Genomic DNA, 13,016 nt, shown 5'->3' on the forward strand with positions numbered 1-13,016 from the left:
AAACATTCCAGGGTTAGAGACTGGGAGAAGAAAGGAAAGCTCCCAGGTGAGAGTTGGGAGAGTCCACAATTTTTTTTGTGTTAGGCAAGGATTAAGAGTTACTGTCAGAGCCGCCCGAGGTCCCAGCTCACAAAGGACCAACGCTGCTTCGTTGTTAAGTACAAAAGTCTTTATTGAAGTTCAGTTTCACTTCCAGAGCCACAGCGCGCAGCTCTACGTCTCAAGTGTCAGACCACTGATGCTCCGTCTGAGTCTCCTCCCCCCAGACACCAATTTAAGACTCTCGCCTTACTCCACCTCTTCCTCTGTTCCTTCCGCCTCTGGTTCCGCCTGTCCGTTGGGGTCTCGCCCTTTCTAGACTCTTCTGACGCTGAATCCCCTGAGCCTTCCCCCTCCCTCCGGCGGGCTTTAGGAGCTGGTTCCCCATCCAGGTCTCCTGCTGTCCCCCGCGCCTGTACATTTGAACTTGGCGCGCGCGCCCAGCCGGTAACTTTTCTCCTGACCGTTTCACTGCTGCTGTCACTGCTTCCCCCTCTGGGGGGGCTAGCTGCAACTGACCTCCCCTCCGTTGGAGGCGTGGTCAGCCCTGACTCACTTTCTCTCCCCGCTGGAGGAGACGCTGGCCCTGACACATGTGACTCTTTCCCCCCACTACGCTCTGGTGGGGAAACTGGTCCCGATCCCCCGCTGCTGCTTTGGGGTTCCCCTCTGGCTCCTTGTTTCTGGTGCGTCCCCCCTGGGACCCCCCTTGCCCTGACCATCGGCGCCCCCTTCTGGGAATCTTCTGATTCGCTGGAGAAGCTCATGGAATCTCTTGGGCCACTGTCATACTCCCCTACGCTGCCCTCGGATTCTTCCCCTTCGCTCTCCATTTCCTCTCTCCCCAGTGCTCCTGCTCCTGAGCCCCTGACACCCTGACTCAGAGAAGACCCTGAGTTTTCATTTCTCTTTCTCTGTTTTTATTTAGATTAGTTTTCTTTTATTATATTACAAAAAAGCTTTAATAAAACCTTATTTTTTTAAAAAAAGAAAGAAAATAAACATTTTATTTTTGTGCAGGTGCTATTTGATCACATGGGGTGTCTGAAGAAGTATGAAACTGTGCAAGATATTCTGAAGGAATTCTTTGACTTACGATTAAACTACTACAGTTTGCGCAAGGAGTGGCTTGTAGGGATGTTGGGGGCAGAATCCACCAAGCTTAACAATCAGGCTCGCTTTATTCTAGAGAAAATACAAGGGAAAATTACCATAGGTAAGAAACATGTGAAATTTAAAATGTATTATGAAATTGATAAACATATAAGTGAAGGAAAATAGAAACATGCCATTTTTAAAAATTGTAATTTGTTTTCTTTTGTTTCACATAGAGAATAAATCAAAGAGAGATTTGATTCAAATGTTAGTCCAGAGAGGCTATGAATCTGACCCGGTGAAAGCCTGGAAAGAAGCACAAGAAAAGGTAAACTATTTAGGCAATGAGTAATTCCCTCTAATAGATTTTTTAAGGAAAATATTAATCTTCAGCCTTTCCTTCTGTATGAGAGGATGTTTAGGGTTGCAGCTTAAACTAGTCCCAAATTATGAGTAGTTAACTAATTTATACCAATGCAAGCTATACATACAGCTTTGGCTGGATGTTTATTATCTTAGAGAAATTACATTGTTGACTTTGGTCTTTGCCACATAGTTTATGGAGCTGTACAGAAATAGCAAACAGCTATTTCCTGGACTACATGTCCCATCATCCCTGGCCATTGAACATGATAGCTGGGGAGAATGAGAGATGTAGTATGAAAACAGCTGGAGATTATCCTATCAGTACCTCAAGCTGAGTGGCAGAACTCCTTCTCCCAATGAAAATGCTCTGGCAAAGAAATTAGCAGTTTCCAAAGATGAATGAGATGTCTGTATAAAATCATGTAAATAATTGTCTTCTGATTATGCCAAACTCGTGCCTCCATCTGGCACAATTTCATGAGTAACCCTGCCCCTAAAACAGGGGCATTGTGTAACTGGTAGGCCACAGTAATTTTCAGACATTTCAAGTTAGATTGTTTGAGAACCCACTGCTGTGTTGTAGAGAGATTTGTGTGTTTCTAGCTGCAAATCATAGGAGCTTTGGAACTTTGTGTCCTGGGTACTATGCTATGATCCCCCCCCCCATTTTATTTATTTATTTTGCTCCTACCAGGATTCCTTGAGCTTCCCCTCTGTACATCACCAATATCATAGAAATATAACCTAAATAAAATACAAAGTCTTAAGTATACCCCTTTGTAGCCGTAGGATATATGAATAGCAGCATAACTATTTTTATTATTATTATAATTATTATTATATATTATTATTATAGGCAGCAGAAGAGGAAGAAATGCAGAACCTCAATGATGACAGTTCCGACTCTTCCGGATCTACCTCAGGCCCAGATTTCAACTACATCTTAAATATGTCTTTGTGGTGTCTTACTAAAGAGAAAGTAGAAGAAATCATTAAGCAGCGGGACACAAAAGTAGGTATCTTTCAGCGTTCCTGACCGGAAAGTACTTCCTAGTCTGATGTATGTGCAGCTGCATTCTAAATTCTAAAATTTATCCCCCAAACCCAAACTTGTGTCCCAGAATTTGCTCATTGGTTTCACCATTACAATGCTATTGATCAAACATATGTATATAAAAGGTAATATGTGCAGATCTTTGCATGAGGATGACTGAATAGTCGCTGTCCTAGTTTTGTTTCATTAACATTTGCTTATCTTGGATGTTCAGAATATGTTTGTTCAAAAATCCTTTCTGTATTTGTCACCTTGAAGGGAAAGGATCTCGCTGACCTCAAGAGAAAATCTCCTTCAGACCTTTGGAAAGAAGATTTAGCAGCCTTTGTAGAAGAGCTTGATGTATGTACAACACCAAGGATTAATGTTTCAGTTTCAGTTTGTCAACTTGAATCAACCATAGTTTTTTTTTCAGCAAGTAGTCTAGCAAAACTGTTGTTTTTTAATATATCAAAGTCTGTTGACAGAAGAGGTGAAATGAGGATCTGTGTAATTTTACACTTCAGAGCTATGTTCTCAGGCACATATTTGCTGCAAGTGTTACTGTGGCAGAAAACCCAGAATCCAGGGGGTTTCACCAGTCTGTAGGTTTTGCATTTGAGTTCAGCATGTTTAGCTTTGAGTGTCTATAGTTGTTTACTTATTGCCCAATTTTCCTACATGTTCCGTAACGTGGCCTACCCATGTTTCTTGGCAAAGACATTACATGCATAATATTTCTCTTTTAAAAGCTTTTGACTGGTTCTCAAATTGAAGACATGGGAGGAATTACATAGATCCCCTCAAAGACTGACAAATAGTTAATAATAATATTTCATCTGCTTTACATAAGGCTTTGTCCAAAATTACTCAGATGTATTACTCAAACATTCCTTAGGATTAGTAGCTAGTATTGCCTGTCTTGGATGACATAATGCAGTTATAGCATTATTTTAACCTCTTTTTTGTACTCTCTTTTTTTTTAAGCAGACATAGATTTTCTGTATGTAGTAGTAATAGTTCCTCTTTGGAGATGTTTATATTTTTCTTTCATTTGTGTTTATTTTTAGAAAGTAGAAGCACAGGAAAGAGAAGATGTTCTGTCTGGCATGACAGCAAAACCCATTAAAGGCAAAGTTGGTAAGCCCAAGATGAAGAAACTTCACTTAGAAGAGACGATGCCATCGCCATTTGGTAGGAGAATAGTTCCACAGATTACATCTGCTATGAAAGCTGATGCCAGTAAGAAACTGCTAAAAAAGAAGAAGGCAAGTCAATACATTTTGTTCCTGATTCTTCTATATTATTTATTTTTTGTACAATGTATACCCTGCTTTTTATATCAAACATACTCAAGGCAGCTTAAAGACAATTACAGAAATGCTAAATAAACACATATATTTAAAACACTAACGACAGTAAATGTAATATGATTTAAAAGCATTGGTAAAACAAAAGTCAATTAAGAGGAAATAACTTAAAATGCCCATAGTGCCTGTCTTCAGTGCCCGTCTAGAAGTGGACAACTTAGCAACTAAGGAGCCAGACATCCCTGTCAAGGGGAGTTGTTCTAAATTTGGGGCACTACAACCAAAAACACCCTATGTCTCACGTTGGCCCATTCACACATTGGCTAAAGGGGACACAGAGAAAAGGTCTTTGAAGACAGAATTAAGTGACTTGGACAGGTTCATATGGGAGGAGGCAATTCTTGATAAAGCCCTAAATGGCCTGGTATCAGGGTATAAAGATCAAACCAGAACTTTGCCAATCTGTTTCTGGAATCCATTCAATCACTGAAGCTGTTAAATGATTAGCATAAAATGATCCAGTCTGGTTACCTCAGGCAAAACACGGGCAGCTGCCTTGTCCAATTGAAGTTTGCAGACTTCAAGGGCAGCCCTGTGGAATGTGCACTACAGTAATCCAACCTGGAAGTATCAGGACTGAGTGTGAACGACTAAGGGTTCCCCCCACCCCCCAGATTGAGGTCCTCATTCTCATCTGGGCAACCTTTGGGAGGGCATAGGCAAAAGTGAGAGAAACAACAATAGGATAGTTTCTACACCCACCCACCCACCTCCATCCGGGCAACCAAGAGGCATTATCAGGTTGAAGGACATTCCAGCCAGGCAGAAATGTTCAGGGAGAGTAAGACTGGTGAAGGTTGTGACCTGGGGGTGGGGGGTGGGAGTCCTAAGGACCAGATAGAGAGGCCTGCAGGAATTGAAGTTCCTAGAAGCAGTCTGGAATATTGTATCAACTCAGCAAACTTTATTACACCCAGCCATTACATTGAGCTAATTCGTTTGGTTAAATTTCCAGGGAGAACTGGATACTCTAGCAATAAAACTGGAATTTGATGAAGACTTTGGTGGCATACCAGTCGAAGGTGCTGGTGAAGATTCGCTTAATACCTCTGTCCCAGTGGCTAGCCCAGTGGCCAGCCCAGTGGCCAAAACACCTAAGCCCAAGAGAGAGAAGAAAGAGCCTGGTAAGTAAACAGAGAGTGACTTTGGATATCACAAAGAAGCATCGCTAGCTGAATTCACGTATATCAGAAGGAAAGCTCATGTGGAGAAATTGAGTGGGGTCTAGATTCACAGTTCCAAGAATCATCACCAGCCAAATACTCAGTGTGCAGAACTGCTCTGTAATGCCTGAAGCAATAGCACATAGATATGCTGCAGATATAGATATAGACATATATACGACTGTTTTTTTTAAAAAAGGAACTACACATCTCGGTGTGCAGCTACTTTCTGGATACCCAGAGTTTTCCTCTCTTCATGGCTGCCAAAGACTTTGGGTATAAGAAGCAGCTCTGTATTTTGGCAGTCTTCTCTGAAAGAACTTGAACAAGCACATGGTTTAGATTGGTTGGAACTATGTGCTCAAGTCAAAGGGACCCATGTTAAGTAGCCTCCATGGTTCTCAGGGAAGCATTGATACTGATTAGTGCGGCTTATTTGTTGCTCTGCCTTTTGGTGAAAGGTGTGAATTGGCCAGGTGTTTTTTCAAATGCAATAGTTCTTTTGGATTCAGTGAAGAGCAAAGGGGACAAGTTTCTTGTAGATATCTTACCGTTTTATATGACATGATTTTCAAAACTGGCATCCTGCATTTTGTATTGGGAGTGCTTAATGAGGTAATGTGTTTCGACATAATTAACCTGGAAAATGAAAATGCTTTAATGCAGGTTATTAAAAAAACTGTGTAAGGAGTATGTATAATAAAAGATTCTTTCCTGTACTGAGAATTAAATTTTATTCTAGGCCCTAGGGTAAGAAGAACACCGTCTTCCGCCACAAAGTCCAGTGCGAAGAAAGTGAAGAAACGGAACCCGTGGTCAGATGATGAATCTAAATCTGAAAGTGACTTGGAGGAAAACGAACCTGTGATTATTCCAAGAGACTCGTTACTTAGAAGAGCCGCAGGTAATAATGAAAATGTGTTTTTCAGTTTATGTGCAAAATGCAATGAGAGCCTTCTAGAGCTATTTAGCTAAAAGGGGGGCATTGCTCCTTTCAAGGGATACTTGCCCACTGTACCTGTTTGTGTGCACAGGGTTCCCACTGGATATACCTTAATAAAGGCTCACCATAATTTTCTTCTTGCAATGTACGGTATTGTACAACAGATGACTGTGTTTAACCACAGTTTATTGGGCGGTTGACAGAAGTAAAAGCTTCCAAATTCATCTTCGCAGCTTATACTCAAGGAGAAAAGTGTGCAAGCCTAAAGCTTGCTGTGGTGTATTATTTCCATGATACCTGTGGTTTATCACGACATCAAAATGTACCCTATATTTTGTATAGCTTTGGTCTCAGGATACAAACTACAGACTTTTTAAAACAGATGTTTAAATGTAGGTGACCCACTGAATGATTAATTGGAGAAAATTAGCCGCGGAATTTAAGCCAAACATGCAGAAACAAGTGTTTTTTTTCCTGGGAAACATGCTTTCACTGGCAGGATTAAGAGAAAATAGGTGTGATGCAAGCTGGTTAAAACTTCAGATGCCAAGAACCAAAGCGAATATCACTTATCCCATAGAGACAATTATCTTTGATAATAGATGTTCAGTGGGCAAGATACTGACACTTCCTCATCGTGGCACTTGGCAAGGCTATGATTTTGGGTGAATCTTATTACCTCCCTGGTTATAAGTGTGTACACACATATATGTATATACAGACATCTGTAATTTTATTTGTATGCTGCCATAGTTAAAATGATGCTTAAGGCGGCTCACAACATGAGAAAAATACATAATTCAAAGCATAACAAAGCATAACAAAAGTGGTCATAAACAATAAATAAAACATCAAAAAGCACACAAACAAATTGAACAATTTCCACATAAATCATAAGATCTAAAATAAAGATGCAAAAAATATCAATAACAGCAACAAACCACCCCACCTCTGCAACACCCCAGCCTAAGAGTCTGTTCAGCAGCAACTTGCTTTTGTAGGTGGAGTCAGCCGCACCCTCCCAGCCAGGTGGGAAAATGCCTGCAAGGCAGGGAGCAGGTCTTCCAGGACTCACAGCCAATACAGGGTATGAGTGTGTGTGTGCTCTTAAGCTTGATTTTCAAGATGGCTTACAATTTGATTAAATTGCAGAAGCAACTCACTCAAAAAAGTGTCGAAACCCAGAAGAAAGCAAGAGCAGAAAACAAAACAGTCATCAACAGCATTAAATTACATTTAAAACCACTAACGGAAAATTCACTCATGGGATTCAAAACCCCACTAAAAGCCTTTATAGATTACAGTGGTTTTAACCAGTGTCTAAAAACAGAAGTGGTTTTTCAGGGGGCCATTATGGAGGTGCTTTCTTGCCACCAGGTGCAACAAAATGAATGGCAAGTTGTTGTTGTTCTTCTTCTTCTTCTTTTTCTTCTCCTTCTCCTCCTCCTCCTCCTCCTCCTCCTCCTCCTCCTCCTTCTTCTTCTTCTTCTTCTTCTTCTTCTTCTTCTTCTTCTTCTTCGTACCCTGCCCATCTGGCTGGGTGGCTTCCAACAAAAATTAAAAATACATTAAAACACCGGTCATTAAAAACTTCCCTAAACAGGGCTGCCTTCAGCACAAAACTACTTATTGTTTGTCTGAGTTTTATTTTTCTTCACATGTGTTTTGGTGCCCTGGGCAGAAAATGCCTAGCTCACCGTGGCAACTAGCAAAACCCGTTTTAAAGAGGCAAATCACATTTTATTAACCCAAATATCAAGCTTATTGAAGGTGGAAGTGATTTGACCATTAATCAAGTAGGGAGTGGTCTCTGTCCCTTTATTGTAAATAGGCCTAGGCTGAAACCTGATTGGATAGTCAGAAAATCATCTCACTGGCAATTGGCCAGCAGTTAAAGCACACCATTGGTTTAGAGTGCTATCCAGAGCAGTTGAAGCAACACCCAGCTAGATCAATTAACCCAAAGGAATAAAGAAGACAAATAAGGCAGTGCCAGGAGAGGAAGCACCAGAAACTGAAGTGGTGCTGATAGAGTTAATGCAAGCCCTCGACCCCTTACAGTCCTTTGCAAACTGATGCAACAATTATGAAATATTACTATTTCATTTTATATACTGCCATTTATCAAAAGATCTCAGGGTGTTGTACATTAGAAACACATTACAAAACATCCATGATAAAAACAGTAAAAAGCATATTGACGGATGGCCTAATAGTAAAATAATAATAATAACAGTCCCGTCCCCCCACTTTCACAGGCCATAGATTATTTAATACCCATAGGTCTTGGTAAAGAGGAATGTTTTTGTCTGGTGTCTGAAGAGATGTGGTGATGGCGCCAGGGGAACCTCTCTGGGGAGACCATTTCACAATCAGGGAGCATAGAGAAGGGCCTCAGATGACAAGCACAGGGTCTGGGTTGGTTTCTATGAGGAGAGATGGTCCTTTTTGTCCAGATGGATGACACAGTTCCATCAAGGAATGTTTGCTTAGTTTTGTATGTGCGCTTACCAGAGAGCTTTCTGGTAGCTTTGCTTTAGAGGAGATTGCAGTGTAGTTCATTTCTTTGTTGTTTACAGATCCTTAGTGTCTCCCCATGGATGGGCTGCTAGTCTTTATCCCTTATGGGAAAAGTGACTTGTTCATCTTTCCCTAAGCTGCCATACCCTCCACGTTTGTCGTTTTCTTAAGGTATGCACGGTATCTTGCATCAGACACTTTAGGGTTGACATTTCCTAGAATGTGCAGTGTAGAAATTCACAAATAAATATTGATGCCATTATCTGTCTTCACAGCTGAAAGGCCGAAGTACACCTTTGATTTCTCAGAAGAGGAAGATGATGGTGAGGGTGACGAAGATGCTAACAACAATAATGATCTAGATGAACTGAAAATAAAAACATCTCCCATCATCAATGACAGAGAAGATGAATTTGAGCCCTCAGATGGTCTAGAAAAGGATGAATATGACTTCTCCCCAGTCAAATCGAAACCTTCTCCAGAGTAAGTGCAGTAACTTCAGGAAAGTGTGTCTGAGAAATATGCGAGAACAAATCTATCTGTTTGAAGAAGTGGCCAGTCCTCCCTGGTGTGTTTATCTTAGCCTTATTGTCCTTTGAAATGTGAAGATACATGCCATCGAGGCACTCTTTGATAAAAATCCTTAGACCAGGCACAGGCCACCTTGGTGCTATTCAGATGTTTTAGGCTACAACCTCCATCAACCCCACTCACCATGGCCAGTGATCACAGATTATAGGAGTTGTAGTCCACAACATGTGGACGGCCCACTTTGCCTTAAAAACTTGGATTCTCATCTGTACCTATTAATATGCGTTTTCTGTAGACTAGCCCAGTATTGCACTAATAATACCCAACAGCCAACTACTGTGGCTTGTCAGGTGCTTGACAACTCCTGTCCCCATTTAGGCATGTCTTAAAAAAGGTGTGCCTTGGATTTGGATGAATCCCAAATGCCATCTCTCTCATGGCTGCAATTTTCAGGCCAGCTGCCCCCCAAATGGTAGGAGAGATTAAATGATTCACGCCCCAGAAAAAAATAACTGTAGCTATCCTATCTTGATAATTTTAGCAAGTTTCAAGCCATCAGAAGGAGAGAAACCTTGCTTGCAAATTTAATACAATTCTGGCCAAAAATAAAAAAGGATTATTTCTTTGGTTGTAATGGTGGGGAAATGGAGAGAGAGAGAGAAAGAGATAAAATTCAGGTGTGTACAGCACCCAGGTCTTTGGATCTAGTTTGGTTTTCCCATTACTGAATGGGGTGGGCAGGGGTTGGGTAACTTCAGGCCCCAAGCTGAATCAGACAGCACTTACGAATTGGTGCAAGTCAAGTTGGACTCTTTATGAAGTGGTGAATCAGGGTCCATGATTGGTGACCTGCATTGGGCTTATGTGTTTGCAAATTGTGCAGAGCTTCTGCCCTTGTAAAAGTAACTAATGGTTTCAAGTGCATGGTGCAACAGATACTTAAGTTTTCATTTTTACAACAGGAAGATTTCCCCAGAGAAGACCAATCAAGACTTCGGCAACCTCTTCACCTTTCCTTCTTATTCCCGGAAAGCCAATATTGGTAGGTATATATGTATATATGTTAATATAGTATTTCTGATATATCTACGAAGATAGCAATGTGCTTGGAATATATGAATTCCTTAGATCTGCCTCAAATTGCATACCTCAAGGAGCGATCATTTTCCAGTCAGGCAGTCAGATTTCAAAACTTTGAATTGTACGAGCATGAAGGAAGCAAAAGATGTTTAGTATGCAATGTGCTAGTCTTGTTCCCAAAAAGCTTAGAAGCTGTCTGAAAAAGCTCTGCCACTGTGTTCATGCCAGATGCCAACCCCCTCACAGATCCCATGTCCCGGAAAATGGTAGGTCTGCCCTGTTGTGGTCCATCTCTGAGATGTGGCAAGCTATAAAAGGGTTGCTAGATTATAAGAAGACCAGGACAGTGGTGTATGAAGTACACAATGCTTCAGCTTGTTCTGTGAACCGCCCTGAAACCTCTGGGATATTGGATGGTATATAAATTCAATAAATAATAATAATAAATAACTTGCACTGGTTTCTCAAGGGGTGGACAACTTGGTGTGCAATCCAGTGCTGAGCAAGCCAACCACTTCTCCCCATTAAGTACCCATCCATTATCTGCCACTGTGGGGGTCAGGAAGGAGTCACCCATACAAAGGCACAAACTGTGTAATCTTAGAATTAAGTGAATGCTGGCGAGCTTGAATGGGAGGTAGCATATTTCAAACATTAAGATCTTATGTGTGTGGGGGGGGGGTAAAGTTTAATTTTAATGTGAGGAAGTAGAAAGCGTTCCTATATTTAGCCTAACTGTGAAAAGGGTGATGACATGACATGTTAAAACCTTTTATTTAGATACATCCAAGTTTGACAGTGATGACGAAGATTCAACACCAGTCTTCTCCTCCTCTTTTACTCAGAAACAGACAGAGAAACCTCCAAGTAAAGTGGTAGTTGCTAAAAAAGGCAAGTATTTGGATTTGCTGGTTAGCTTGCTCATTTAAAATATGCTCTATTGTGTTGCAGTAAAAGAAGTAGTAGCATTAAGGTAAAGGTAAAGGTACCCCTGCCCGTACGGGCCAGTCGTATCCGACTCTAGGGTTGTGCGCTCATCTCACTCTAGAGGCCGGGAGCCAGCGCTGTCCGAAGACACTTCCGGGTCACGTGGCCAGCGTGATGAAGCTGCTCTGGCGGGCCAGCACCAGCGCCGCACACGGAAATGCCGTTTACCTTCCCGCTTATAAAGCGGTACCTATTTGTCTACTTGCACTTAGGGGTGCTTTCGAACTGCTAGGTGGGCAGGAGCTGGGACCGAACGACGGGAGCTCACCCCACCACGGGGATTCGAACCGCTGACCTTACGATCGGCAAGTCCTAGGCACTGAGGTTTTACCCACAGCGCCACCCGCGTCCCAGTAACATTAACTAGAGCCAAATTAATATCATGGCAAGCCATGACCTGAATACTACAGTCGTACCTCGGGTTGAAGTAGCTTCGGGATAAGTATTTTCGGGTTGCATGCTGTGGCGACCCGGAAGTAACTGACCGTGTTACTTCCAGGTTTCGCCGCTCGCACATGCGCAGACGGTCAAAATGACATCATGCACATGCACGGAAGCGGCAAATCACGACACGCGCGGACGCGGGTTGTGTTTGCTTCTGGATGTGAACGGGGCTCCGGAATGGATCCCGTTTGCATCCAGAGGTACCACTGTATTCTTTAAGCATCAGTGCCAAAGCCTTTTAGTTCCATAATCCACCTCTAAATATACTGGGGGTTTTTTTGGGGAGGATACCTTTGCTCCACTTAACTTCGAACTGTGTACCCTGACTGGTAACGTCTGTCTACTGTCTCAAGCTGAGGGTCTTCCCCTGTTTTGCTACCCTTCAGACTGCAGGTGGCAGAGACTAAATAGACAGGGGTCAGCAAACTTTTTCAGCAGGGGGCCAGTCCACTGTCCCTCAGACCTTGTGGGGGGCTGGACTATATTTTGAAAAAAAAAAATGAACGAATTCCTGTGCCCCAAAAATAACCCAGAGATGCATTTGAAATAAAAGGACACATTCTACTCATGTAAAAACTCGCTGATTGTCCGTGGGCTGAATTTAGAAGGCGATTGGGCCAGATCCAGCCCCCAGGCATTAGTTTACCTACCCATGGAATAGGATTTTCTGGCTGCCAAGTCCTTTAATGTTCATAGTATTATTAATTAAATATGTTAATATGTTTTTTAATAGACAGCTAAGAAAATATATACCTTTCAGTCTGAAAAAAAAATCACCAAGGTACAGTGGTACCTTGGGTTACATACGCTTCAGGTTACAGACTCCGCTAACCCAGAAATAGTACCTCAGGTTAAGAATTTTGCTTCAGGGTGAGAACAGAAATCGTGCAGCAGCAGCGGGAGGCCCCATTAGCTAAAGTGCTGCTTCAGGTTAAGAACAGTTTCAGGTTAAGAACGGACCTCTGGAACAAATTAAGTACTTAACCCGAGTTACCACTGTATTTAAAACTACTTAGTAGAAATATCCATGATTTCACTTCTTTGGATGTAGCAAGTTTTTCTTCTTACCTCCTTTTTGGAGAATGAGTGAAATGCAGTTCCAGCATGAAAGGATAACTGTCTGCTGTCTACATTTATGGATAATGAACCTTCACCCTTTGAAAGTACAGCAGTTGCATGTGGAGAGAGTCCCATGGACATATATTGCCTCCGCAAAGCCCTGCTTTACTGTTACATTCTCCCACTTCAGCCTAAACTAAGATTACGGGAAACCTGAAAGACTGAAGCAAAATATGGGAGTCAGACGCCCACTGCCTATTCTACGTAAACTTTGCCTGTGCTAAGGGGAATGTCTACATATTTTCTTCTCGTTGTTGTTAATATTAGCACAATTCTTCCGTAGTGTCCCAATATTTTTTAAAAAAGATAAATCCATAGTATCACAG

At 41.9% G+C, this 13,016-nt stretch overlaps 1 protein-coding gene across 12 annotated transcripts in view; it reads left to right on the forward strand.

Annotated features, from left to right (window-relative positions):
- The window catches only part of TOP2B (DNA topoisomerase II beta), a 48,278-nt gene that overhangs the window by 30,717 nt on the left and 4,545 nt on the right, over positions 1 to 13,016 (forward strand). For 7 of the 12 annotated variants that reach the window (XM_083577547.1, XM_083577555.1, XM_083577546.1 and 4 more), the window contains exons 24-33: positions 1,060 to 1,255; positions 1,371 to 1,462; positions 2,357 to 2,512; positions 2,813 to 2,896; positions 3,604 to 3,805; positions 4,863 to 5,027; positions 5,809 to 5,970; positions 8,805 to 9,012; positions 10,023 to 10,102; positions 10,921 to 11,031. In XM_083577547.1, coding sequence (XP_083433673.1) covers positions 1,060 to 1,255; positions 1,371 to 1,462; positions 2,357 to 2,512; positions 2,813 to 2,896; positions 3,604 to 3,805; positions 4,863 to 5,027; positions 5,809 to 5,970; positions 8,805 to 9,012; positions 10,023 to 10,102; positions 10,921 to 11,031 — 1,456 coding nt within the window. Of the gene's footprint in view, positions 1 to 1,059; positions 1,256 to 1,370; positions 1,463 to 2,356; positions 2,513 to 2,812; positions 2,897 to 3,603; positions 3,806 to 4,858; positions 5,028 to 5,808; positions 5,971 to 8,804; positions 9,013 to 10,022; positions 10,103 to 10,920; positions 11,032 to 13,016 lie in introns of all 12 variants that reach the window. The other 5 variants (XM_083577545.1, XM_083577548.1, XM_083577552.1 and 2 more) reach the window with 1 other exon arrangement.

The sequence above is a fragment of the Podarcis filfolensis genome (genome assembly GCF_964270895.1).
Source record: "Podarcis filfolensis genome assembly, chromosome: 12".
In the NCBI taxonomy this organism is placed as follows: domain Eukaryota; kingdom Metazoa; phylum Chordata; class Lepidosauria; order Squamata; family Lacertidae; genus Podarcis; species Podarcis filfolensis.